The sequence below is a fragment of the Lepisma saccharinum genome, chromosome 5 (genome assembly GCF_977018435.1).
Source record: "Lepisma saccharinum chromosome 5, izLepSacc3.1, whole genome shotgun sequence".
NCBI lineage: Eukaryota > Metazoa > Arthropoda > Insecta > Zygentoma > Lepismatidae > Lepisma > Lepisma saccharinum.
This window is the reverse complement of record NC_139233.1, coordinates 48,269,486-48,296,801: the sequence shown is the minus strand read 5'-3', so window position 1 is coordinate 48,296,801 and position 27,316 is coordinate 48,269,486. Positions and strand designations below refer to the sequence as shown.

At 37.5% G+C, this 27,316-nt stretch overlaps 1 protein-coding gene across 2 annotated transcripts; it reads right to left on the bottom strand.

Moving 5' to 3' along the window:
* LOC145987801 (uncharacterized) lies at positions 1–27,165 on the bottom strand. Of its 2 annotated transcripts, none has more exons than XM_083122507.1 (2): positions 27,009–27,165; positions 1–4,562 (listed from the first exon to the last, which is right to left on the bottom strand). In XM_083122507.1, the coding sequence occupies exon 2, from the start codon at positions 4,436–4,438 to the stop codon at positions 2,927–2,929; it is 1,512 nt and encodes a 503-aa protein (XP_082978633.1). In that variant the 5' UTR covers positions 4,439–4,562; positions 27,009–27,165; the 3' UTR covers positions 1–2,926. The 2 variants fall into 2 exon arrangements, with proteins under 2 accessions (XP_082978633.1, XP_082978634.1); XM_083122508.1 differs by lacking the exon at positions 27,009–27,165 and adding an exon at positions 5,124–5,160.
* Between the last annotated feature and the right edge of the window lie 151 nt (positions 27,166–27,316).

The following is a 27,316-nucleotide window of genomic DNA, read 5'->3' as shown; positions in this document are numbered from 1 at the left end:
ATTTAAATATTTACCTGTAATAACTGCACTACTTTTATAGAACAACAATTACAAGCAACTATATGTACACTTTCTACCTTTGCAAAGAAATCCACTTGCTCCACACACAGTAAGACCATTCTATTAGTAGCTATTGTTCCCTTGCTCGATTAACGTCCATACAAATACAGGCACATATTGTGTAAAATGTATTTCTTTTCTAGAGCTGTAGTGACAAAAAGGGTGTACACTTATTTCCATTGGATTACCATTATATTCTTGGAACAGATGTTTTTGGATGATCAGCCAAATTAGATGAGAGTTTCTGTCCAATATTTTGTTTGTATTTATGTTAATTTAATGTTCCTTTTCTGCCACTTAATGCTAATGTCGATGGTGAATGATGACTAGGTGGATGAGATGAAGGGACACTAACAAAGATTGATTTATTGATTTGCTTTATTTTATTTTGCTTTTTGCACCACTTTTGGCTAATTTGCGAAGATGGGGATGAGTGATGATATGATGAAATTGATGAATGGACACTCCAAACATCCATGCCCAGGCCACAATTTGAACCCAGGACCCTTGGTGTCATAGCATGATGTGCTAACCACTCTGCCACGGGGACCGGAACTAACAAAGAACACCCAGGCTTGGACTCAAACTTAGAAACATCGGTGACAAGATTGAAAGTCGACCACTTAACATTCTCAGCCACCAAACAAGCAACACAACATTTTGAGAATTGACACAGCTTTCATCTTCATGGAATATACAGAGAGCAAACAATGTTGGAATATTATGTGGTGGTGATTCAGGAAGAGGCTCATGACAGGCCTGCTTGGATACTGGATTATTTTTGGCTGAATGTGTTTTGCTCTGGTGAGGTCTGTGATTGGCTTGCCTTGGATCTTGGACTGGCTTAACTGAGTTTGTTGTTCTGGAGAATTTGCAAGTGTGACCAATTTGAACTTTTCCTCTGTTCTTCCAATTCGCTTCATGCATGGTTTCCTGTATATACCGATGGGAAATTTAAAAGTGGATGGCGCTGATAGATCAGTCCAGTTAAGACCCTCACCAGTAATAAAAAGATCCAGGTTCAATACCCGGTCGATGCGAAATTCTATACGCACAAAGGATATGATGTACTCTTGAAACTTTGAATTGAAGTCATCTTTGACATGTATTAGAGACCTCTAATCTTGGTTGATTTGGTGCTTTAAGTCCACTTTATGCACAGTAAGGCTAATCGGGATTGGCACTACAGTTTAAAGTGAGATCCGAGTGCTGTGTCTATACTGGGAATTGAACTCATGGCTCCCTCGATTACAAGATGACACCAGGGAGGCCTTTAAGATGGGTTGTTCCTCTCTGTTGGCATTTACTGGGTGAATCAGTCCTCTGTCAAAATTCAACTCCTTTTGTGTGGGTCATGCTCATGTCTTATGTAACTGTTATATTGTAAAGTGATAAGTAACTGCAGGTTCTCCACATTCAAAATGGATCCTGTTCTGTGTGTGCGTGTTTAACACTGTTCTGATTTACAGAGAACTAAGAAGTCCAGAAACCTATCCTTCTCCTTTTAATACAGAGCTTCCTTGATGGTGTAGTGGTAATGCTGTCACATTGTATTCAAAGGTTTCTTGGCTTGATACCTACTGGAGGCACATAGTGGTTTAAACTGTAGGTTCAATCCCAATTAGCCTACCAGTGCACAAAGTGGACTTAAAACAAATTTTAGGTAAACTTATATACTTTGAAATCCAGAAAGCTGTGTGCCAGTAGGTCATGTGGCCAAATGGCAAGTGTCATCCACATGCTGGTGAAAGGATGGTGAACAACTTAAATGCCCAATTAGATTTTCCCCTCTAAACTGTATCCACAGTTCTGATTATCCTATATATGCATATCATCATATTCTCTGAACTATATTGATAACAACAACATTCCTGCAATAAATAACCCATGGTGCAACAGCCTGTGAGGGCCAAGGCCTACCTATCGACTGACAGCCTCACTCCCACATACCTCAACAAATGTGAGCCATTATCCAACCAGGACCTCCCCGATGGCGCAGTGGTAAAGTCTTCGCCTTGTAATCAAGGGGTCCCAGGTTCGATACCCGGCAGAGGCACAAGTGGTTCGGATCCCACTTTAAACTGTAGGTCCAGTCCCGATTAGCCTTACTGTGCATAAAGTGGACTTAAAACACGAAATCAACCAACCATCATCCAACCAGTTAACGGGGTGACGTGTGCTCAGTATAACCCCAAGGTTTCCATGACTGAGTTACGCTACTCACTCATAGTTCCCCAATTTCCTCATGATGGTGGGTGGCCATCCGCCAAATACATCTCAAGAGAGAAGTTGTTATGATTCCTCCCAGGAGATTCGAACCACTATGTCCTGTAGCCTGATGCCTTAGACCGTACAACCATGGTGCTGGACAACATTCTTATATTGCCTCTTTTATTTTTATACCATATATTCCTTCTTGACTATATTTTTATCCTTACTCATGTTAGGTATATATTTTTATTCTTTTATCATCTTCATTTGTATTAATATTACCTAAATGGCACCAAGCACACTTGTGTCTATTCTTTTCTGTGTGTCTTTTTTGTGTATCTTTTAATATGTAGTACCTCCATGTATCGATTGAAGTTAAGTGACTAAACCTCACAGTTTAATAAAGAATAACTGAATGAATGAAAGTGGACTTAAAACAACTTCAATGTCCACTGTGTTTGATCCATTCATAATATTTGCTGAAGATGATCAACTATATCAGTTCTTACAGCCACAATTTTTATCTGTGCATAAAGTGAACTTAAAACAAAAATCTTCAAACTCAAACAATTTTTGATCTAAACATCCTGATCACCCAAGAACATCTGTTTGGATTGGAACATGCAAGCCTCAAAACCTACATTATGACCTTGCTTTACGTATTTTTGTCAGATACTTGCAAGTGAAGATCTTCAGCACTAGTGTCTTCAGGTACCATATCATCTTCTACTTCTTCTTTAATGTACACACTACAGAATTCTGGAGAATCATCATCTGCATTGTTGGTCTCTTGGTTTCCAGAAGAGCTTGTACATTCTAAATCCTTGTGTTGATGGGTTCTTCGATGCCTTGTCAAGTGACTTGTGGAAACAAAAGATTTTTTGCAAACAAAACAAGTGAACGGTCGCTCGTGGGTATGAATTCTGGTGTGGCGCTCAAGACAATTCTTAGTTAAGAAAGATTTTTCGCAATATTTACAAGAGAAAGGACGCTCATTTGAGTGTGTTTTCACATGCTGATAAAGATTAGTATTGTAACGGAATGCTCTTCCACAAACTTGGCAAGTAAATGGTTTTGCATCGCTGTGTTTTTGTTTATGGCGAGTAAGGTAGCGTTCTAATTTAAATGACTTATGGCATATTTCACAGGTATATTGTAATTCGTCAGTGTGTGTCTGCATATGACTCCATAGGCTACTTGCCCACAAAAATGTCTTTCCGCATGTTTTGCATGGATGTTCACGTTCCTGCGTGTGGATATTTTGGTGATTGTCAAGGTGTGATTTGTTGGTGAAAGTTTTTTGACAGAAATTACACGTGTACGCACGGTTGTCCGTGCATGAACTTATGTGTCTCTTGAGGCTTCCGCTATGGCGAAACGATTTGCCACAAAGCTTGCAACTGAATGGATGTAAATCACTGTGGGTTATTTGATGTCTTCGAAGGTAGCTCATCATACTGAAGTACTTCCCACATACTTCACACGCAAACCAATTTTCTTGAACGTGTGTGTTTCTGTGTCTTCGCAGACTCTTCCTGTCGTAAAAATATTTGTTACACAGTTCACAGTATGCTGCACACTGCCCGGGGTACTGTTTGTGTCTTAGCAGAAATGTTTCATTTGTGAACGATTTTCCACAGAATTCACACCCAAGTGGGGATGGAGGAAATCTTGCCTCTGTACTTGCATTTTCATTTTCTCCGGCTGCATCCCTAGCAAGTCTTGCAGCACTGTCATCGTATATGTAACCATGCTCATAATCCCCTTGCTCACTACAACCACCCGAGTGGTTATTTCGATTTGGTAACAATCTAGCATTGCTATGCTCTGTTGGGTCTGGCACAAAACCTTCACTCTCTGCATCTGATGTACTGTCAGATTTAACACTCACATTCCCATCTTCAGAATCTAATGACTTGATGTCTTCTTCACAGTTTGCCTTAGCTGCTTCTACATCACAAGTTCCATCAGAATTATTGCCAGATGTTTGATCTTCGTCACCTTCGAACTCGATCTTTATTTCAACAGTTGTTTCTTTATCGGATGAAGCTCTGGAGTATGTAGTGTTTACTTTTACTGCCTCATTTTCTTCTTTGAATTCTGCGTTAGTAAGTGGAGAACGATGAACATCTTCAATATCTTCCTTTCTATCCTCAACTTCATCCATTTCCAATTGGAATAGTTACTTATTTGAAACAAATGCTGAAGTATCCTATACTTTCCTGTGAACTTCTGCTCTCTTATCATTCAGTAGAGTTGACATCCTGGTCTGGGGGAGCATGTCTTGCAAACTGTAGAAGATAAAAAAAAAAACACTATATTCAATTTATTCCAGAAAGAGGTGGAAACACTAATAACTAGGGCCCGGGACTTTTTGTCCTATAAAACTGTAAAATATGTATGTAATTTTGTCAAAAATATGTCATTAAAAATTAAGAATATGTCAGAAAAATGCAGAAATGTAAAGCCAAAAATATGCACAACAGTACTTGAATTTCTCATTACATGGGAAGTCAGTATTTTCCTGGGAAGATCAACTAGCATGGGTATAGGGTATTAAATGAAGTCAGAATCTCTTTAACCAAAGAATGTAGTGGGAAAATATTGAAAATATTGTGAGGTTCACTGCAATTATCCTAAATTCATTTACTATTATGTCAGATTTACACCTTTGTGGAAACTAAAGCATAATTGGCAGGTCGCTACTACAGCTCTTGTAAATCTAGGCAATTAATGCAGAAACACAACTTTTTTTAGGCAGATTTTAAGTATATAGAATTTGAAAAACAGCCTACAAAATTTCTGTCAGAACAAGGTACACTAAATATATTTCTGTTCCACAATTCACTTACAATCTTCCCACACAAGTTTCTGTTTATGTCATTATATTCTCTTGCACTGCTACACACTGACATGTGCCTGGCTCGAACAACAAGTGATCTTGAAACTCCTGTACTTGATTGCCAATAAGTAGGGGCTGTAAGTAACCGAATACTATTTTTACTTTGACTGTAAGAAGCGGAAAAAAAATGGTAAAAAAATTATAACAATTGAAACATGTTTACAGTGATTCTCCTGCCTGCATAACAATGATGGAGAACATTTTTTCATCAATAATGTTGGCACGGCTATCAACTGTCGGCAGGATACTAGTTGGTAAGAAAAGATTACATCTGCTTTTAATTTCTTTGTAATTTCCTTATCCTGCCATTGATAACAAACTATCAGTTGCGCTAAAGGTATGAAGAATAAATTATAAAATAACCAATTATATGCAAGACAATTACGAAATTACACAGAAATATGTCTTATTACAAGAAAATTGAAGAAATATGTGGTAAAAACATGAAATTAAAAAAAAAATATATGTCAAAATATGCCTTATCAAGTTAGTCTATTTTGGCTGATTTTTACCAGATACGTAAATATCTCGTACCAGTATTCGATTCAATGTCAAATAAAAAATATGTTATAACTAAGTCCCATAATAACATGTCCATGCACTATTTTAGACATTTATAACATTTCTTTTTTATTACTATCTGGAGGACAGTAAGATACATCCTGACAGTTCTGAACAGGCAAGAGAAAACTGAAAAGTGACTGGATTGTTTAATTTAACCACACTAAAAGTACATGCTCAAAGTCATGAGTAACTGAAATTATGTTAATACCACAGCCAACAATCAGGGTGGATAAAAATCATGATTTTCATTTAAAAAATCTTTAAAAAATCATTTTTGATGATTTTTTTTATTTAAATGGGATTTATTTTTATTTTCTTCAAAAACACGCTTAAAGTTGTTTGAATGGTTTTTGGCACCATACATATAATACATTTTCTTTTTTACGGAAAGGCTTTTTCTAGAAAACGGCCCTGACAATATTTGAACAGTTTCATTAAAGCATGTGAGTGTGTTCGAACAGGGCAGAATGAGCGGTCTCCGGGAAGCGGGTTTGTCATACCATGACATTTCGGCTCGTACAGGGCATGCTGCTATGACAGTGATGCGTGTGTGGAGTCAGTGGATAGAAGAGGGTCGTACACAGCGACGAGCAGGTACTGGACCATGCAATGTGACCACAGCACAGGATGACCGCCATCTTGTCCGCATGGTTGTAACAGACCGTACAGCTTCGTCCACACTGTTGGCTCGATGCTGGAGCACTACAACGGCTGTGGACCTGTCTGCGTCGATGGTACGACGATGTCTGCTGCGGGTTGGGCTGGTGGCACGCATGCCATTGCGTCGGCTTCCATTGTCCAGAAACCACAAACGCCTCAGACTGCAATGGGCACGTGAATGCCGTCGTTGGCATGCTAAGTAGCAAAATGTAGTGTTTTCAGACGAGTCCCACTTAAACTTGTCCTACAGTGATGGCCGCATAGGTGTTAGACGCTACCGTGGTGAACGCAATCTGGCAACCTGCATTGTTGAGCGGCATAGCGGACAAACGCCAAGTGTGATGGTTTGGGGTGCCATTGAACACAACATGCCCATCTCCCCTCCTACGTATTGAAAGCAATCTGAACAGCAACCGCTACGTCAGGGAGGTTTTAGAGCCCGAGGCACTGCCCCTCCTTCAGGCAACTCCACATGCCATATTTCAGCAGGTCAATGCCCAGCCACATGTGGCGGGGAATGTGCAAGCCGTCTTCGAAGAATGACAGTTACCACTGCTTCACTGGCCTGCAAGTTTGCCTGACATGTCGCCCATCGAACATGTCCGGGATATGGTTGGTCGGCAACTTGTTCGTCATGGTCCTCCAGCAACCACTGTTGATGCTTTGTGGACTCGCATACAAACCGCGTGGAGGGAGATTCCCCAGGAACATATCCAGGGACTCCTTGATTCCATGCCACGACGTGTAGAGGCTCTGTTTGCAGCACATGGGGGCTTCACACCATACTAAATTCTCAAGGTCAGAGATCATATACAGGTCTGTAACCCTAATCATTTGTGTATTGGCATGTACCTAATCTGTGGTATAAAGTTCATTTCAATCATACATTTCCTTCTTGGTGTTGCAATTCTCACAAACAGCAGTGTATATGAACCTACTATGGAAAGGTTTGTTGAGTGTGTTAATGAAACTAATAATTTCGGTAACTTATCTTCCAGTGAAAATAAAACGTTTTGGGTAGTATATATTTGTAACTTAAAATACTTTTTATAGTCTTTGTAGCAGAATTTTGGCAATTTTTTAATGCTGCCATGTTTATTTACAGTTTAATGATATTGACACTATTTAAGGTATAACATGATTAGTATTTTGTATATTTTTTCTACACACAATGTTTGCTATTTTTGCCTATAACTATTATTGAATTTTAAATCAAGAGAAATTTAAGTGTGTTTACAATTTATATATTACATTTCCTTTCGTTTACCCCATCAGTACATATACTTTGTTTCCTTACTTTTCCTTTCTTAGAGCCTAATAAACACAATTCAGGGTGGCTACAAACAAGCAGAAATGAAATTCCCTGACTTTTCCAGGTTCTCCAGGACAAAATTTATATTTTTCCCTGACAATTACAAACTAAACTAAATCGATGTTTTTGCAAATGGAAATAATAAACTCATTCAGATCCAGGTATTGATCTGTTAAGCACCAATATTATCTTCTATGAAATTGACTTAATTTCTCTATTCTCTATGATTTGAATTCAAACAGCAAAATAGTGAATTTGAAAAATTATTACAATTCACGAGCTAGGGAAGGATTATGGAATTTTGTCATACACAGTAAGTTTAAAATAAAATACTTATTTTTAAAGTTACGACTAAATGAGATAAGTGATTAATTATGAAATACAATTTGTAATTTATCAGTCTCCTTATACATTCTCGGTATTATATGTTGATATTTCCACTGAGGTTTGGAACCCTCTGCTTGCAAGAACCATGAGTGTGGACTCATCTTTCAATGCATCTCTCTTCTCTGTAAAGCAAACAACTTAACTCTTGCATATAAGTGAAACAATTGAATCGAACAAAATAAAGTGTCATATCTTACATTATCAATGGGATTTCTGCTTCAGTACAGTATATCCAAGAGTAGTACTGTGAAATTGCCAACATGTTGTTATACCATTAATGCTGATGAAAAGGGTATGTAGGTATTAGAAATTTAACGGAAGGAATTTATAGAATTGCATTGTATAGGTACCTGATTTAGCTAATCACACATTAAAACAGGAACATTCTAATAATAAAAGCTTCTGAAAGTTCATATACGAGGGGCATCCTGAAAAAAGCTCCAATGGTGCCTATAAGCAGCACTAGTGGTCAGAGATAGACACACACACACATGCAGGCAGGAAGAAGTGGAATGTAGCTGTAATCTGGTACAGTTGCAATGCAGCCGTTTTAGGACAGTTCTAGGTTAAAGATCGCAGCTCTCATACAGTCTTCAACCTACTGCGATGTAGCCTACATTGCACGCTGAGAATTTGGCACAGAACCACCAGCAATCATGTGAGGTGTGCAGACCGGACGTCATGAGTGATAGTATGGTCAGACGATGGTGCAGACACTTCACGAAAGGCCAATCGAATGTGCACAACCCCATACAGCTGAGTACACACGGGCCCTTTGCATCACTTCAGGTGAGAGATCTTTGACCACTCCCTGTACAGCCCTGGGCTTGAATGTACCGACTTTCATCTCTTTGTTTAACTAAAAAGGTTTCTGGCAGGACAAGGATTTGACAGCTACACTGCGGTAGAGATAGTTCCAGTCTTTGATGTCAGACAGATGTACCATGGGCATACAACATTTAGTGCCATGATACGACAAATGCCAGAACAACGGTGGTGATTATGCCGAAAATTAGGTTAGGACCCACTGTTACTAATGCAATATATTACAACTGATATTGATGTTTTATTTATGCCTAATCGGTAGAGACCTTGATATTTTGTTATTTTTTCAAATGGTGTATTTCTAATTTTTTATTTTTTGCTATAAGGTGTAATTTTTCCAAAAATTCATTTTCATTTTAGCGCATTTTCTGGCAAATATTTGAAATTATACCTTCATGGTGTTTTTAAACTACTGTTTCAAATTGTAAGTCACATGGCTTACGCCTCTTCGTGAGAGTTTGATATCTTGAAAGTTATTTTGGGAAAGTTATTTTCCATACCCCATTTTTAATTTTAAGGTAAGGATTTTAGATAATGGAATTTTCCCCGTATATACTAAAGGGTGCATAATGACCATAAGTGGCGACGCACCCAAAAAATTAAAAACAAGCAATCTCACGTGACAGATACCGATATATTATGGCACCAAAAATTGGCATTATCTTCTTTTTGACTTGTTAGTGTTACGTTTCCCAAAATTCACGTTTTTGTTTTAGAACATTTATCTGCCAAATATACCGAAACTTAATACCATATTGTGCTTTTAAACTACTATTTTAAATTGTAGGTCACATGGTCTACGTATTTTCGTGACAGTTTGATATGTTGGAACAGATTTTTGCGGAAGTAAAAGTAAAGTGCTCCCCTGCACTTTCCCATGAAGGTGTATAGGGGTGTGGAGTTAGGGCCCAACACTTTCTTGATCACTAGTGAAGGTGGGAGTGATGTCATCAGCACCATGCTCCTGGCTACCTTTATCCCTCAAAGTTTCCCCAAGGTACCAGCTTCATATCATACTGGGTGGTTGCCGGAGCAGTTTGAATAGGTGGAAACATCCTGGTTCTCCCCCGCAGGGGATCGACCCCGGGTCTCTTGCATAGTAGTCAGATGCCCTAACGACTGAGCTCCATTATTACTTGCTCGACAAAGCCGATGGTGTGCACTTAGCTTGGTAATTCAAAACCTATCTCGTGCTACGAATACGAAGATGTGGCTCCCGTGTGACGGTAGATACACACTCGATCTCCTATTAGAACTCTGCCACTTTGCTCTGTGATGCAAATGGTTTTGATAGAAGTTGAAAAAATCGTGAGAAATACATGATTTAATGTGGCTGTCGGAATTATTCCATGTACGTATAACTCTATAGTTTACTCTTGAGTAAAATGTTGGAAAACTTGCATGTTCTATGTACACACAAACATGGCCTAAAAACGACAAGAATGTTGGATTTCATGGAATTTTTCGTTGTTTTAGAAAATTTCTTTAAAAAACGTCAACAATTCGCATTTTATGACAAATTCGCATTATTTCGATATTTCGAACGGGCAAAAAATGTGTCCAGACATCACTGCACATTCCTAAACATAACTTCGCAGCAATTACCATTTTTCACGGTTTTGGCGTTTGCGAAAAATCAATGTCCCTAGTAATCGGAAATTACTTTCTGGCCACCCCTCGTATAAATCAGTAGATAGAAAGTAAAAATTTAGCAGGGCTGGCAGAGAAAAGTCAATTCTTGAAGAAAGTGATTTGCTTTTATGATTGAATGATTCGAGTAAATATGATATTAAAATATTTACGTATTTATTATTAGTATTTTATTTCATAATATTGGACATTAACCTTACTCAGTGAGATATTAATGACCATCTCTCACGAGTATAAACAGACTGAACAGACAGTGGCGTTAATTTCATTGCAATACTAGTGTTGCAGTAAATTTGAGGTTGGGAGCATGCACTTGCCAATTTTTATAACGTTCTCCAATGCAGTTTTATGTTTCACTTTTTCGTGATAGTATTCAATATATATATCCCGTTTCGTTGGATTCTTCTTGATATCTAAGAATAGTGCAATGTCATTGTAAACGTATGTTAACTTGTGCGAAACCAGTAATACGTCATGATGATGAAAGAAAACCTTCGTAAGCACTGCTACATTAAATAAGGTGAAGTGAGCCAGAAGAGTAATAAAATTCCAACAGCTCTTCTTGTTTATGCATGCGATTTTTGTTGGATGTTGCAGTCCATGCAATTTCTGTCGCATCTTGTAGTGACATACTTTGTCGGGTGGCGATATTCGACAAAAATCGTATGTATCAATGGAACCTATTTGTTTCCATGTCCCTTCAGTTTGCCCAACAAAATGCCTTAAACTAGCTGGCGCCACCTGCTCTTATCCCCTCCATCTGTTGACAAGCCCCCTTACTACTCCCATACGGACGAGAAAAAATGATAATTCAATGCATTTTCCACGTAATATTTAGATGCTTAACCTTTACTCTCCCGATGATACATTATGGTATCATGGTGCTGATTACGAAATGAATGTGCTTTTTGGACCTTCATACTCTTATGTTTGGGTTGAAACTGCGACACAGGTCTGGAGCAAGCCTGGGAAATTCATATTGATCTCCGCAACATATCCATGCCACATTTCCGAACAGAGTTTCACCTTTTCGCTCATTATTCAACTTGTATAGCACCCAGGAACATGAAACATGTTTCAATCTCTTTACAAACGTCCATTCTTTGAAGAGAATATTAAGGTTTGCGCCTTCTCTCCAAAATAGCGGGAGAAGAGGGGGCAAACTCCAGATATTTATGGCTTTTTCATTGAAATTCAGGGGTCGCACCCCCACACCCCCTTCCTCGGTTCGGCGTTCTGAACTGTACACGGTTGCATGCTATGATGTTTTGCTGCAAAACAAAACTTATCCGAAGTAGATTGCTCCCATAGTGCTCAAGTTATAACAATTTTCCTCCAAAGAGTGTTCGAATTTAAAATTCCCGCCGAGAAGCCAGTGCGAGAGAAATTTCTCTCTCTCACTGGTTTCTGGCGGCGTGGTTGTGTTGTGCATAAAAGGGGCCTAAAAGTTGAGGCCGAAACTTGCGAACGAAATTTCCTGTTCCCGTGCAGAGTTCCATAACGATATCTTTAAATAAATAAATAAAAAAAAATTTAAAAAATCAATGAAGACGAAATTCCCTGACATTTCCCTGACTTTTTTTGACACCTCAAATTCCCTGACTTTTCCCGGTTTTCCAGGTTTTCCAGGTCTGTCGCCACCCTGCAATTAAATAATTATGAGATTAATGTACTTTCACCGAAAGTGATTCTAATATCTACAAAATCCTTATGTTCATTATTCTATAAATTATTTATTTAAAGTGATTTATATCAGTGATTAAAAAATTAATCCATCTTGCCAACAATATTTGACTGTTGAAGTTTTATTTAAAATCATATTATGTAAAACTGCACTGCATGGTCAATTTTCCCTTGAAATATGCTGTATGCTATGATGTGGCACGCCATCTGTGGGATTGAGCTGGAGTGACAGTGTATTGCAGCTTGCAGGTGCTGGAGTGTCATGTGCATAGCTGTCAATGACGCCAAAAGTCAATGTTTATTGGGAAGGGTACGTACTGCCCCTTTCCCATGCACATTTCTTGTATGGCTGAATAGTAAAACAAAGTCGGGAGAATGGCTTGACTGTCGGAAAAACCACTGCAAAAGAAATAGTGTCCTGATGCATACAACAGGGGCCCCATAGTAAATATTCGCCCACAAAAGCCACCCATAAGAGGACACCAGTGAAAATATCGCCTGCTGTGCCTGCAAATGGCATGCCAGGAAAATCCACCAACTTAACATGAGATGGCCTGCACAGTGCATATGGCTCCTTCAACTGTGAACACAACCACATTGGTCTGCAGTGTGTTCGTACGGTCCACGTGCACCATCTTCTCCCGTGTTATACTGCTGAATGCAGGATCAACTGCAGAAAACTCAATGGTCACAATGGATGAAGCATACATTTACCCCACTGGCAGTGATCACATTCGGTTTTATGGTTGTGATCGAATTCAGTTATGATAGGAAGATGCCAATATGTAAGGTGGACCGAAATGTGAAAGCGAATGCTGCCTACTTTCAGTCATCCATTATGAGCCCCATCTTCTGTAGAGATACCTTTCTTGTTCAACAGGTGCACATTCATATGGACAATGCCTCAAACCATAGAGCCCAAACGAATATCAGGAACCTTCCTGTTCCGTCTCGTCACAAATGGTAATGAATCGTTCTGTTTCCTAATTTATTTTGTTGCTGTTGATACTCCACTACTTTTACCTTTTTAGTATGAACTAAGTTATTAATAGCTCAGCATTTACTGAACCTCGCCCAAGAATAGAGACTATTGAATTGAATTGAATAATTTTAACAGTATTATAGCATTCATATAAGCTTCCCCTCTACGTGGATATGTGTTGTTGGTGTGGGGGAGGGCTCATCAGAGTATGATGATGTTTATGTTGCCTTCATCTTTTTGTGCCTTGTGGTTCTAGTTTGTACTTTTTTTGTTTGTTAATTATTATTAAGTATCTTATGCTGTGTATTTGACTGTTCTGGCAGATCACAAGATCTTTACACACATTTAGGTTTTCTTTTTATGGTATTATCATGTATTGTTTCAAAGAACTTATTTAATGAAACACTTGGGTTCGAACATCTTTATATTAAACTCCATAACACATGTATCAAAGATCAACAACCAGTAACTATAACAACAATAATATATATGGCTGTTTCAGCCCATGGCTTCATAACTTAAACTAATATATAACAATATTCCCCTTGGTTGCAAAATGAAACATAATAATAATTATAACCATTCTAATCTGGTTCATATCTGCAAGGTGGTTTATGTATCCTTGCAGACCTTCGTGGAAATGCTGCTGCTGCAGTGGACTCTTGTTTCGAACATCCTGGCTTCTCCAGACCCTGCATACCTCCTTGTCTCTGCTGCTCCATTTCTTCATTGTGAGCCACAGAAGGTAATTCCATATAGTCCAAGTTAGCAAATTGATTTTGCTCACCACCAAACTCTTCTGTACATCGTGTCGAGCGTTCACCATTACCATATCTTCCACTCTCGTTCCTTCTAGAAATCTCTGGCTTCAAAAATGAAAAATGACATTTCTTGTGTAATTGTCCCTCTTAACTTTGAAAATTGAGTGCGATAATTGTCCTACTATCTCACCTTTTTCATATTGCTTTCTTTCTGGACAATAATAATATACTCCAGATCCTTTCTTATAATGCTCTGCCTCATAAATAACCCTTGTTCTATCATTATGAATTAATTTATTGGCGTTTACTTTGTATGAAAATAAAATTTCATTTGGTGATTTCCCCATAATCACATTTACAGTATTGTTGTGATAGAACAACATTCTCTTTAAGAATTTATCCACATAAGCATTGCGTCTGTTGACGTTGCCTTTTGTTAACTCTCCTGTTAAAGTCATGTACCTTTTGATGATTTGTACATGCCTTTCAACTTCTCCATTTGCACATGGTCTATATGGTGGACTGTGAATTAATTTTATTCCATGATTGTTACAAAATCTCTGGAAATCCCTGCTGGCAAATGGTGGGCCACCATCAGAACATATGGTATTTGGTATTCCAAATATGGAAAAATGATTTGTCAACTTCTCAACAGTTTCTTCAGCCGTTAAATGAACAACTTGCCAAACATTTACGTATTTACTAAATGCATCCACTAAAATAAGAAATTTATATCCATGGAAGAAAAAATGATCTATGTGTACTCTGTGAAATGGTTCCTCTTCAGGCTTCCATGAAACATACTCTTGTTTATTTGGTGCTCTTGAATGTCTTCTGCACACATCGCACGACAGAACATAATTCTCTATATTCTGGTTCATGCTCGGCCACCAAAAGTACTTTCTTGCAATATGTTTGGACTTCACAACTCCAGAATGAAATTTGTGCAAGTCTTGTAGAACCTTATTTCTCAATAATTTTGGCACTACAATTCGCTCACCATGGCATAACATTCCATTATTGCAATTTAAGACATTTTTATTCTGAGAATATTTTTTCAATTCTCCATCAGCTTCGATACGTGCTATATTCCTCCAATTCTTCTCTGTGTATTCATATGCTAGTAACAATGTTTCATCCTGTTTCATTGCTTCAATTACTTCCTCAACTCTTAAAGGATTTTCACTCATCAATGTCTCATTATCCAAAAAATAAATAGGTAAATCCTCTTCTTCATTCACTAAACATGACACTGGTAATCTGGACAAGACATCAGCTATCCCTACATTCTTCGTGTAATGAATGGAATAATCATAATTTGCTAGAAGTAACCTCCATCTTTGCCATCTCATAGATACTGCAGGAGAAATTGCTTTGTCCGGATCTAATATCGATTTACCTGTTGAAGAATCCGTTAAAATTTTAAATTTGTTTCCTGCCAAATATATATGAAAATGTTTTATACCTTCCACTACTGCCAAACTTTCCTTGTCAGCTTGAGAGTAACTTTTCTGACTATCTGTTAAAGTAGCTGAAAAACATGCAATAGGTTTCAGCACTCCTTCTATTTCATGTGTCAACTGACAACCTATCCCATAGCCACTTGCATCCGTGACTAAAACTAATGGCAATCGAGTGTCAAATGCTACTAAAACAGGTGCAGAAACTAATAGCTGCTTAACTAGCTGAAACTCCCTCTCACATTCTTCGTTCCAAAACCATTGTACATTCTTCCTTTGCAATAAATAAAGATTAGGTATCCTAGAACTCAAATTAGGCAAAAATCGTGCATGATACGCCACTAAACCCATGAAAGTCGCCAATTCCTTTTTATTCTCAGGTACCTTACATTTTAACACTGCCTGAACATGTTCACTTGTAGGTAAAATTCCATGTTCTGTGAATTTCCTTCCTAGAAAATTTACTTCATGAACAAAAAATTCAGACTTCTGCAAATTTACCTTCACATTGTACTGCATCAATCTTTCCAAAACTAATACAGTTAGTTTGTAACAGTCATGCAACGTATCTGCTCCTAAAAGAATGTCATCAATAAATAATACCACTCCATCAATACCACCAAGTATTGTGTCCATGGCTCTTTGAAATACTTGAGAACTTATTTTAGTTCCAAACGGTAAACGTTTATGTACATACAAATGACCTTCATTTACAATGGTAAGAACACGTTGAGACTTTTCTTCGACTAATAATTGATGAAAAGCTGAACGTAGATCAATCTTCGTATACCACTTATGTGAACCTAACTTATGATAAAGTTCGTCAAAAGTTGGAAGTGGATATTGTAAAGTATCTACATTTGGATTTACAGTTTTGCTATAGTCAGCACATACACGAATACTTCCATCTGCTTTTCGAACAGGAACTACAGGACTACTCCAATCAGAACTTTCTATTTCTTCTAAGATTCCTTGCTGGCACAAATCTTTTATTGCCTTGCCTACTTCATCACGCATAAAGTAAGGTAGATTGTAACCTTTCCTTTTCACAGGTACAAATCCAGGCTTCAATGGAATTCTAACATTAATATTTCTTATAGGTTCTGAAATGTCATTATTGAACAGAATTTTAAATTTTACTAAAATATCAGATTTCAACTTCGCTGATTCCCCATTCGATGTGTCTGTGTACAAGCTCCTTGTAATACTATTCCAATTTTTTTCTTCCATTTGCCCTTGCACAGTATCAATTACCAAACTTCTTCTCCAATCGCCAAAGAGAATACGCAATCCTGCTCGACCAAGTATCGGTTTTAAATCATTTAAATGTCCTACTATAAACGGCATTTCATAACTCAGTGAGTTAAACTTTACAGGTAAGGAAATTTGACCCTCAAACTTCAACTTTTCTCCTGTGATAGTACCATAGCCATTTTTGAGTGGATTCAATCGTAAAACGTCGCTGCTTTTCCATACAGTACTCTTAGGTAGAATATTAGCATAACTTCCTGTATCCACTATGAATTTAACTGGTTCATTGCAGATATATAGCTGAACATGTAAGGGTTGAATCTCATTGCATAATAACTCCTCAACATGCTTGCTACTTTCTTCACTTTTATGCTGTACAGTATTTATTACATTTATACTGAATATATTGTGCTGGCTTCCACTGTAGTCAAAATTATTACCTCGGGTTTTGTTTATCGCATCTTCCTCCTCAGAGGGTGTAGAAGAAGATCTTACATTAGATGTAGTCTTATTTAAATATTGCACAGCCCTTGAGGTGTAGTTAGGTTGTTTTTGATGCATGAAATCTGCCTTCTTCCCAGATGATCTTTTATCTACATCTTTTATTTCATTCTTGTATCTACAAACATTAGAAAAATGATTTATCTTGCCACAAAATCTGCAAGCTTTTCCCATAGCTGGACAACCTTCAGCTCCATGTTTTGTTTTCGAACCACATCTATAGCAAATCCAGTTAAAATTCCTTGGACTATCCTGTTGCAATTGTCCTTTACAACATTTCTTTAACTCTAATTTGCTCTTGTACATACTTCTTGGTGCGTATGTGTTAACTTTGTGGATGTTTGAGTCTTGCTGAATATGGCTACCAAATCTGTCTAGTACTTCATGATTCCTAATGTAGTCACAAACATCTTTGTACGTCTTTGGAGTTTCCATACTTAACTTCCTTTTTAATGTACCTTCCTCAAGTCCAAAAATTGTTTGTTGCTTTAATTCATTATCAAAATCTTCTGGTTTAAACCCACATGTTAATGACAACTTTTTGATTCGTGATATATAATCATCCATTGATTCACCATGCTCTTTTTTAGCATTTTTAAATTTATATATCTCAAGCAACTTGTTTGTTTTAGGTTCATAAATATCAACGAGTTCTGTCAGCAAAACTTCGACAGGAAAACTACTAGGATCATTTGGAGCTAATTTAATATACAATGCCTCATAAGCATTATTTCCAATCACTGATAACAATAAATGAACCTTTTTATCTTCTTTAACTTCTTGTGCCTTTAAAAATGATTCAAATCTTCGCACATAAGCTTTAATATTACTTCCTACCTCATAGGACTCAAAGAATGGCAACGTATTCATTTTTCAAACTTCTTACAGTAGATTTGATTCTTCTATTCAACTACAATAATCTTGTTAATTGTTCAACTCACAAATGTATCCAATCCATCGTCGCCACTTATCATGTATTGTTTCAAAGAACTTATTTAGTTCCAGAGATTTTGTAACAATCATGGAATAAAATTAATTCACAGTCCACCATATAGACCATGTGCAAATGGAGAAGTTGAAAGGCATGTACAAATCATCAAAAGGTACATGACTTTAACAGGAGAGTTAACAAAAGGCAACGTCAACAGACGCAATGCTTATGTGGATAAATTCTTAAAGAGAATGTTGTTCTATCACAACAATACTGTAAATGTGATTATGGGGAAATCACCAAATGAAATTTTATTTTCATACAAAGTAAACGCCAATAAATTAATTCATAATGATAGAACAAGGGTTATTTATGAGGCAGAGCATTATAAGAAAGGATCTGGAGTATATTATTATTGTCCAGAAAGAAAGCAATATGAAAAAGGTGAGATAGTAGGACAATTATCGCACTCAATTTTCAAAGTTAAGAGGGACAATTACACAAGAAATGTCATTTTTCATTTTTGAAGCCAGAGATTTCTAGAAGGAACGAGAGTGGAAGATATGGTAATGGTGAACGCTCGACACGATGTACAGAAGAGTTTGGTGGTGAGCAAAATCAATTTGCTAACTTGGACTATATGGAATTACCTTCTGTGGCTCACAATGAAGAAATGGAGCAGCAGAGACAAGGAGGTATGCAGGGTCTGGAGAAGCCAGGATGTTCGAAACAAGAGTCCACTGCAGCAGCAGCATTTCCACGAAGGTCTGCAAGGATACATAAACCACCTTGCAGATATGAACCAGATTAGAATGGTTATAATTATTATTATGTTTCATTTTGCAACCAAGGGGAATATTGTTATATATTAGTTTAAGTTATGAAGCCATGGGCTGAAACAGCCATATATATTATTGTTGTTATAGTTACTGGTTGTTGATCTTTGATACATGTGTTATGGAGTTTAATATAAAGATGAAATTTTATTTTCATACAAAGTAAACGCCAATAAATTAATTCATAATGATAGAACAAGGGTTATTTATGAGGCAGAGCATTATAAGAAAGGATCTGGAGTATATTATTATTGTCCAGAAAGAAAGCAGTATGAAAAAGGCGAGATAGTAGGACAATTATCGCACTCAATTTTCAAAGTTAAGAGGGACAATTACACAAGAAATGTTCATTTTTCATTTTTGAAGCCAGAGATTTCCAGAAGGAACGAGAGTGGAAGATATGGTAATGGTGAACGCTCGACACGATGTACTGAAGAGTTTGGTGGTGAGCAAAATCAATTTGCTAACTTGGACTATGTGGAATTACCTTCTGTGGCTCACAATGAAGAAATGGAGCAGCAGAGACAAGGAGGTATGCAGGGTCTGGAGAAGCCAGGATGTTCGAAACAAGAGTCCACTGCAGCAGCATCATTTCCACGAAGGTCTGCAAGGATACATAAACCACCTTGCAGATATGAACCAGATTAGAAATGTTAAGATTATTGTTATTATTATGTTTCATTTTGTAACCAAGGGGAATATTGTTATATATATTAGTTATTATGAAGCCATGGGCTGAAACAGCCATATATATTATTGTTGTTATAGTTACTGGTTGTTGATCTTTTTTACATGTGTTATGGAGTTAATATAAAAATGTTCGAACCCAAGTGTTTCATTAAATAAGTTCTTTAAAACAATACATGATAGGTATTTTTTTCTATTACACTTTCGTCTTTTATATCTTCCATGATTAACCTTATCAAAATGTTCTTGCGGCATGCTTTTTATATTTCTGATACTAAGCTGAGGAAACACATTGTTGACATTCTGAAGAACAATGCAAAGTAACAATATGAAAATATATTTCACTTGCACAAATTGCTTTCTTAATAAGTATTATTAAGGCAGGATATGCACATATTTAATTTTTTTTTGCCAGTTGGGCAAACTAGCATTCACGATTTCCATCTGTTTAAACTTTAGAAGGGGAAGAAAATTCCAGATGACTTATTTCAATGTAGCTGATATTATTTTATGTTTATGTAAATATTTTAATATAAACTATTGTTAATTGTTTTAGCAGTTGTTAATCTTGTCACTGTAGTAATCAGTGATAACTTTTTATTTGCTTTATTTTACTTTACTTTTTGTGCCACTTTTGGCTAATTTGCGAAGATCTGGATGAGTGATGATATGATGAATGGACACTCACAAACATTCATGCCCAGGCAGGAATTCAAACCCAGGACCCCTGACATCGTAGCGCAATGTGCTAACCACTTCGTTAAAGGACCGGCTAATCAATGGTAATGACTACAGATGCTAATAATTTTTGTTGGGTGAAATATGCAAATTATATGCATTCACAAAGATTTACACAATTAAAAACAATAATAATTTCCTGATTGATTGATTTATCTGGAAAATCCTGAATACAAAGAGAATCCATTTTATATCCACAGAAAAAAAATTAACAAATGAGAAGCATGCACACTCACATAAACACATATATATGTAACAAGAATAAAAACAATAACTAGGGTATAACAAATATTAACACTAGAACAGAAAAGGATCTGATACACCATAGAAGAGGGGAAAGGAGTCACTTTAACCGCTCATAAGACATGCATTTAAAAATTCAAATTATTTTAGAATGGGAACATAATTTTAATTTATATTCTTTTCTGTGCTTTATATATTAAAATCAAAGTGTTTAAGTGATTTGTGATACATTTTGATTACAAATAAAAATTATAATAATAAACAACTGAACACTCCAGAATACGCAACATTTCTCCACGAGAACCTGCTACCTGATGCATCCTTCCCGGTCCAAGAACACTAACATGATGACATGTAAACTATGACAAGTGGGAACATGCTAAAGACAGGATGACACAGGAACTGTAACCTAATGCTGATATTGCAGCATGCATAAATTATACTTTACAGGGGTCAAATTGACCCCTCCCGCTGTTCCAGGAGTTTAACATGAAATTTCGCAGAAATAAACTATATTTTGTAAATTTCAATATAGCATCGTAAAAAGGACAAAGAATTCCTTAAATTCCCAAACTTTCGAGGAAAAAATAAGAAAAATGGGTTAGTTATTAAAAAAACAGTGAAGGTAGGGGTCAGATGACCTGCCGTTCTAGTGTTAATTACTCTTCAGTTGCTTGTTCCACTCTATTCTGAAAGGTAGATGGAAGTCTGGAGGATCATTTAATGAATTGTACATTGTTTGACGACTATAGAGAAGTGATCTTTGTTCTAGGGATGACCTTGGAGACTTAGCGTGAAAGAAATTGTTGCATTTGATGTTGGAACGTGGGATTCGGATGTAAAGAAGTGGCGAGAGTTTGTTAGTGAAAAATTGTCCATTCATGATTCTGAAAAGAAATGACAGAGAAGGGAAAGATCGTGAATTTGAAGAGTGGATAGAATTTCGTGTTTGGAAAAGTTTGCAAGAGCTGGACATCTATGTTTGACTATTCTGATCAAGAAATTTACCATAGGTACAATGCACGTTGTAAAGTAGGTTTTGAAGGTAGAAACATGTGTGATATCTGTAAAAATGTAAATTAGTCTAAGGGTTTTCATAGCTTCAGAAGTTATGTAACCTATATGGTGACTGAAAGTGAGTTTGCTTTCAATTGATTGGTTTGCTTCACTTTACTTCACTTTTTGTGCCACTTTTGGCTAATTTGCGACGATGGGGATGAGTGATGACATGACGAAATTAATGGATGGACACTCACAAACATCCATGCCCAGACTGGGATTCAAACCCGGGACCCCTAGCATCGTAGCGTGATGTGCTAACCACTCTGCCACAGGGGCCAGCAAGTTTGCTTACAAAAATGACTCCAAGATTCTTGTGCTGTTGTACAAACGGGATAATTTGGTTGCATAATTTGTAGAATGGTGCTGCAAAATTTGATTTGAGGGTAAACCTCATAACAACAGATTTCTTGGGAATTATTTTCAGATTCCAGTCTCTGCACCAGCATTCAATGTGTTTGAGATTGTCTTGCATAGAACATTTGTTTTGAACTGAAGCGATGTTTCTAAATAATTTGCAGTCATCAGCATACAATAAGACTGAGCATTCGGGAGAAATATATTCATGAATATCGTACATGAAAAGAGTGAAACACAGGGGCTCTAGACGAAGAGCAACCAGATATAATAACCTTTTCCTTTCTATTGTGCAAGTAAGATGAGAGTAATTTAAGAAGAGGTCCATGAATGTTGCATCTGTTTGACAGTTTGAGATGAGTTGTGTATGAGGGACAGAGTCCAAGGTTTTAGAAAAATCTAAGTAAACTAGATCCTTGTCTTGTTTGGCACTCAGGCAGTTAACCATGATGGTAAGCAAACAAGCAAGGTTTGTGTCACATGAAGCACGAGGATGAAAACCATGTTGAGTGGGAGACAGGAATGGAGTAACATGTGCAAAGATACGAGTGGAAATTATTTATTTGGCTAGTAGTGCAAGTGCAAAAAGTAAGGAAATTGGACGATAAGAAGTAAAACGAGCTTTGTTTCCACACTTGAGTATAGGAACTATATTTGTTACATACATAGAGTAGGACCACTTTTTGTGGAATATATGACATATGGCAACTGAGTCAAAAATACATACACAATGTATGACAACATCTTGTCATGATGTTGGCTTGAAATTGACATTAGGAGAAAATAGAGGTATTATAATAGTTTTGAATGATTAATCTAAAATCATAATTAATCACTTGACTGACTGCTTGAAATTGATGAAAGGACAGTCACGTGGAACACGCATGCCCAGGCCTGGATTCAAACTCTGGATAATTAATGACTTGTCAAGTACTATCCTCATTTATCATTAATTTGTAAATATATATATATATATATATATATATATATATATATATATATATATATTCTGCATTTAAAATAACGGTACCAGTTCGATCTCTACCGAACACCTCTCACTCGTTTATTTTGTCATTTTTTACATTTATACTTACCTATTCTGCATTGCGAAAAATTCTGGCATGAGTTTACAATACCGGACCACTCTCCAATTTCTATAAAATTTCGCCTACTTACTAATTTCGGTGTCCTGATTACGTATCTGTAGTTCATATTTGGCAGTCACTTGTTAAAATTGTACATTTATGTATAGAACTTGTAAAATAACCTTGCGATTTACCACGGTGATTGTCCATACACAGCAATTCAGAACCATCTTTCTTTCGCAATTCATTAATGGTCTTCCTTTATGCACAACAATGTGGCTACCTTGAATACTGACGTCAGACGAGGAATGCCTATGAGGTTAGGTTAGGTTCCATTAGCATAAATACAAAGAAAAATTAATATTTTCGCTAAGAGACGCGTTACCTTGTTTTGCCTAACATGAAAAAGCTCTCTCCTGTGATGTCAGAACACAATGTTGCTAAAGTGTTGTGCGATAAGTGACACCCATTCGGGAGAAATGGCGTGTTCCGTGGAGCTGCTGTTCTTATGGTAGGGTTAGGTTACATTAAGAAAACATAGTTTATTTAGTTTATTCTCAATTTCCATACTCGACCGCCAATTATTACCAGCCAATTCGTGATTAGGAGTTCACGGTACTATTATAGTATGGGGCGACACCTATAAATCATATATTTCGCACTTTTTTACATTGCTAACGTACTATTTTGGAATGCGGAACATTTCCTAAGGTGAAATAATGCATTTCTAACTAAGATAATGTTTATTTCTTACATTTACGAGTACTTACTGTTACTTGTTTTCGATTCTGTAACACATTATGGCTGGCGATAGCGTACTGGTTCAGGGCATGATGTGCGAGTGTCTTGTCGATGTATGCAGTGTTGCAACCTCGTTCACCGGAAAATACCTACTTTCATGCCCGGATTTGAAATTATGCTAATACCTCGCAAACCATTGACGTTAGCCTCACAAACTATTGACGTTAGCCCCACAAACCATTTTCTGTAAGGTTAGGTTAAGTTAGGTTAGGCAAGCATAGTTAAAAAAAAAAAATACTTGACACGTCATGTTCTATTGAAAACACTGGGAGTTTGAAACACCGACTATGGGGTTACGTCATCTTAACACACGGAACATTGTGCTCTCTTGCAGAAAGCAAATGGCGGCAGCAGAAACAGCATGTCGGACAGAGATTTTCGCAGAAAACAACATGTATTCGCATTAAAATGGATCAAAACTACATTCACAAACTTCCACAACACTACAGAAAATGATTTCCGTAAGTACTTTCTCCTGTAAATTTGAAGAAATCCGTCTCCCCTATACTATAATGTTACCGGAGTTCACAATTAGTGAGTAGGCGAAATTTCATAGAGATTGGAGAGTGGTCCGGTATTGTAAACTCCTCCCAAAATTCTTTAAGGTGGCATTTTGTTTTTTTCATGAAAATAATTTCAATTTTTCACATTAACAGTAATGGTATATTGTTCTTCCTTTTCTGGCTTCCGTAACACAATATGGCGGGCACAGCTTGAGCCCTGTCGTGGATCATGTGGGTATGCAGTGTTTCCAACCTTCGTAACCGAAAAATACCTGAATAGCACCACAAACCATTGATGGATAGCCCCAAAAATCATTCACGGTGACATTCATACTTACGTATCTGCTTCGCGGAACATTCCTGAAGGTGTATTAACGTTGTTTTGATGAAATTAATTGCAATTTTTCACATTAGCAGAAAGTCTAGTTTTTCCTTCACTGAGACACAATATCGCGAATACACCTTCCTACATAATTGCGCGTCCGGCTTCTCTTTTGCCAAATTTTTGACATTCGAACTTACGTATCTGCTTCGCGGAACATTCCTGAACGTGTATTGACGTTGTTTTGATGAAAGTAAGAGCAATTTTTCACATTACGGCTACTTCTTACTCCTACCTTTCCGTTTGCCTCACACACAACATGGCGCGGACACCTTCGTAAATAATAACGCGTAGGAATGACGCATCGGCCTTGTTTTTTCTCGATTTTCAATTGTTATGCAGTGTTTCAACCTTCGGAACCCAAGAAATGCCCGTCGACAAACTTAATCACATCTATTTACGAATATTTTTTTCGAAACCAATTTTTAACTATTGAAACCTTTCCGTGGCCCTACTAACCTATCCACGCGCCAATGGTTCGTGGGGCTAGCGCCAATGGTCCATGGGGCTAGCGCCAATGGTTCGTGGGGCTATATTTTTCACTATTGAAACCTTTGCGTGGCCCTACTAACCTATCCACGCGCCAATGGTTCGTGGGGCTAGCGCCAATGGTTCGTGGGGCTATATTTTTCACTATTGAAACCTTTGCGTGGCCCTACTAACCTATCCACGCGCCAATGGTTCGCGGGGCTAGCGCCAATGGTTCGTGGGGCTATTTTTTTCACTATTGAAACCTTTGCGTGGCCCTACTAACCTATCCACGCGCCAATGGTTCGTGGGGCTAGCGCCAATGGTCCGTGGGGCTAGCGCCAATGGGTCGTGGGGCTATTTTTTTCACTATTGAAACCTTTGCGTGGCCCTACTAACCTATCCACACGCCAATGGTTCGTGGGGCTAGCGCCAATGGTCCGTGGGGCTAGCGCCAATGGTTCGTGGGGCTATATTTTTCACTATTGAAACCTTTGCGTGGCCCTACTAACCTATCCACGTGCCAATGGTTCGTGGGGCTAGCGCCAATGGTTCGTGGGGCTAGCGCCAATGGTTCGTGGGGCTATATTTTTCACTATTGAAACCTTTGCGTGGCCCTACTAACCTATCCACGCGCCAATGGTTCGTGGGGCTAGCGTTAGGTACTAGCTAGTACCCAATCTCGCTGATTCTTGAAATCTACACGGAACTTTTTTAAACCGTAACTTGCCACGTCCCTGCACTCTCTTTGAACACGCATATACCCACATCCCATTCTTTCTAACGAGTAGCTTACATTCACTGCCACATTTTGGACATTCCTTTCCTCTCTTAACTACCCCGTGTTCAACCAAAAACTGCACATGGTTCTCCACGCCCGGAACAAACTTGACCACACACCCACCACACGCCATCCTTCTACCTCCCGTTCCACCGTTCTAACTCTCGTCGCAAACGCAGACAGTTCGAAACACTGGATACCAACAAAACACAATCACGACGCGTCACGACGGTGTACGAAGGTGATGTTGTACGAACGTGATGGTGTAGCAAGATGTACGCGCCAACCGCTATCTCCGTCGGAGAATTAATTTTCAACAAACAACATGAATTTCATCTATGAAACATTCCCACATCACACAAAACACCTTCCCGATGTTCAACAATGCTACAGGAACTAATTACGGTAAGTAGTTTCTTCTGTAAAAATAAATAAATGTGTCCGAAGGATAGTAAATTAGTACCAAATTTTGTTCGTGAAACAATGCGATACAGTTTTTTTAAAAAAATTCACCTTCACCTCTTGCAAAACAACGTCGTGGTTGGAAACATTGACAGGGGGTTACGTCATGAAACGTACGGAACATCCGGTTGACAAATACAAGCGACGGTCATTGTGAGTCGGAGACATTTTTCTTCAAAAATACATGAATTCCCGGTCGAATAGATTCCACGATGGAAGAAAATACCTCCACGAACTTTGAGAATGCTACAGAAACTCATTTCAGTAAGTAGTTTATTCTGTAAAAATGAATAAATCCGTTCGGCGGAGATCGAACTGTTACCAAAATAGCAGAATTAACTGCATTCTGTTAATGGTTCTGTTCAGAGTTACATTTATTAACCAATACAATAAACCCATTATATGCGGCAAAGTCAACTTCCCATTGATCCTAATGTAAACAGGAGCAGACAAAAAACGAACTTACTATATTAAAGCATTCCTAGTTGGTAAGTGAGTTGTTTTTGATCTGGTAATTGATATTCTCCGAGTCTCTTACATTATTGAACTCAATAAATACTGTTTACAATAAAATAATACATGTTATGTTACTAGTATCTTCTGTGACGCAATATTTGTGGTGATGTACGAATAATACTTATCTATCATCACACGATTTGGATATAGCAATTAGACCATCATCATATTATTATTTTTTTTTTTTTGATCTAACGTTCATGGAATATGTATTTGCAAATGAAATAAATATACAGCTGTTTTTATAAAGTATGCTAT

Coding starts and splice junctions, on each gene's coding strand:
- LOC145987801 (XM_083122507.1), bottom strand. CDS start 4,438: ATGGATGAAGTTGAGGATAGAAAGGAAGATATTGAAGATGTTCATCGT.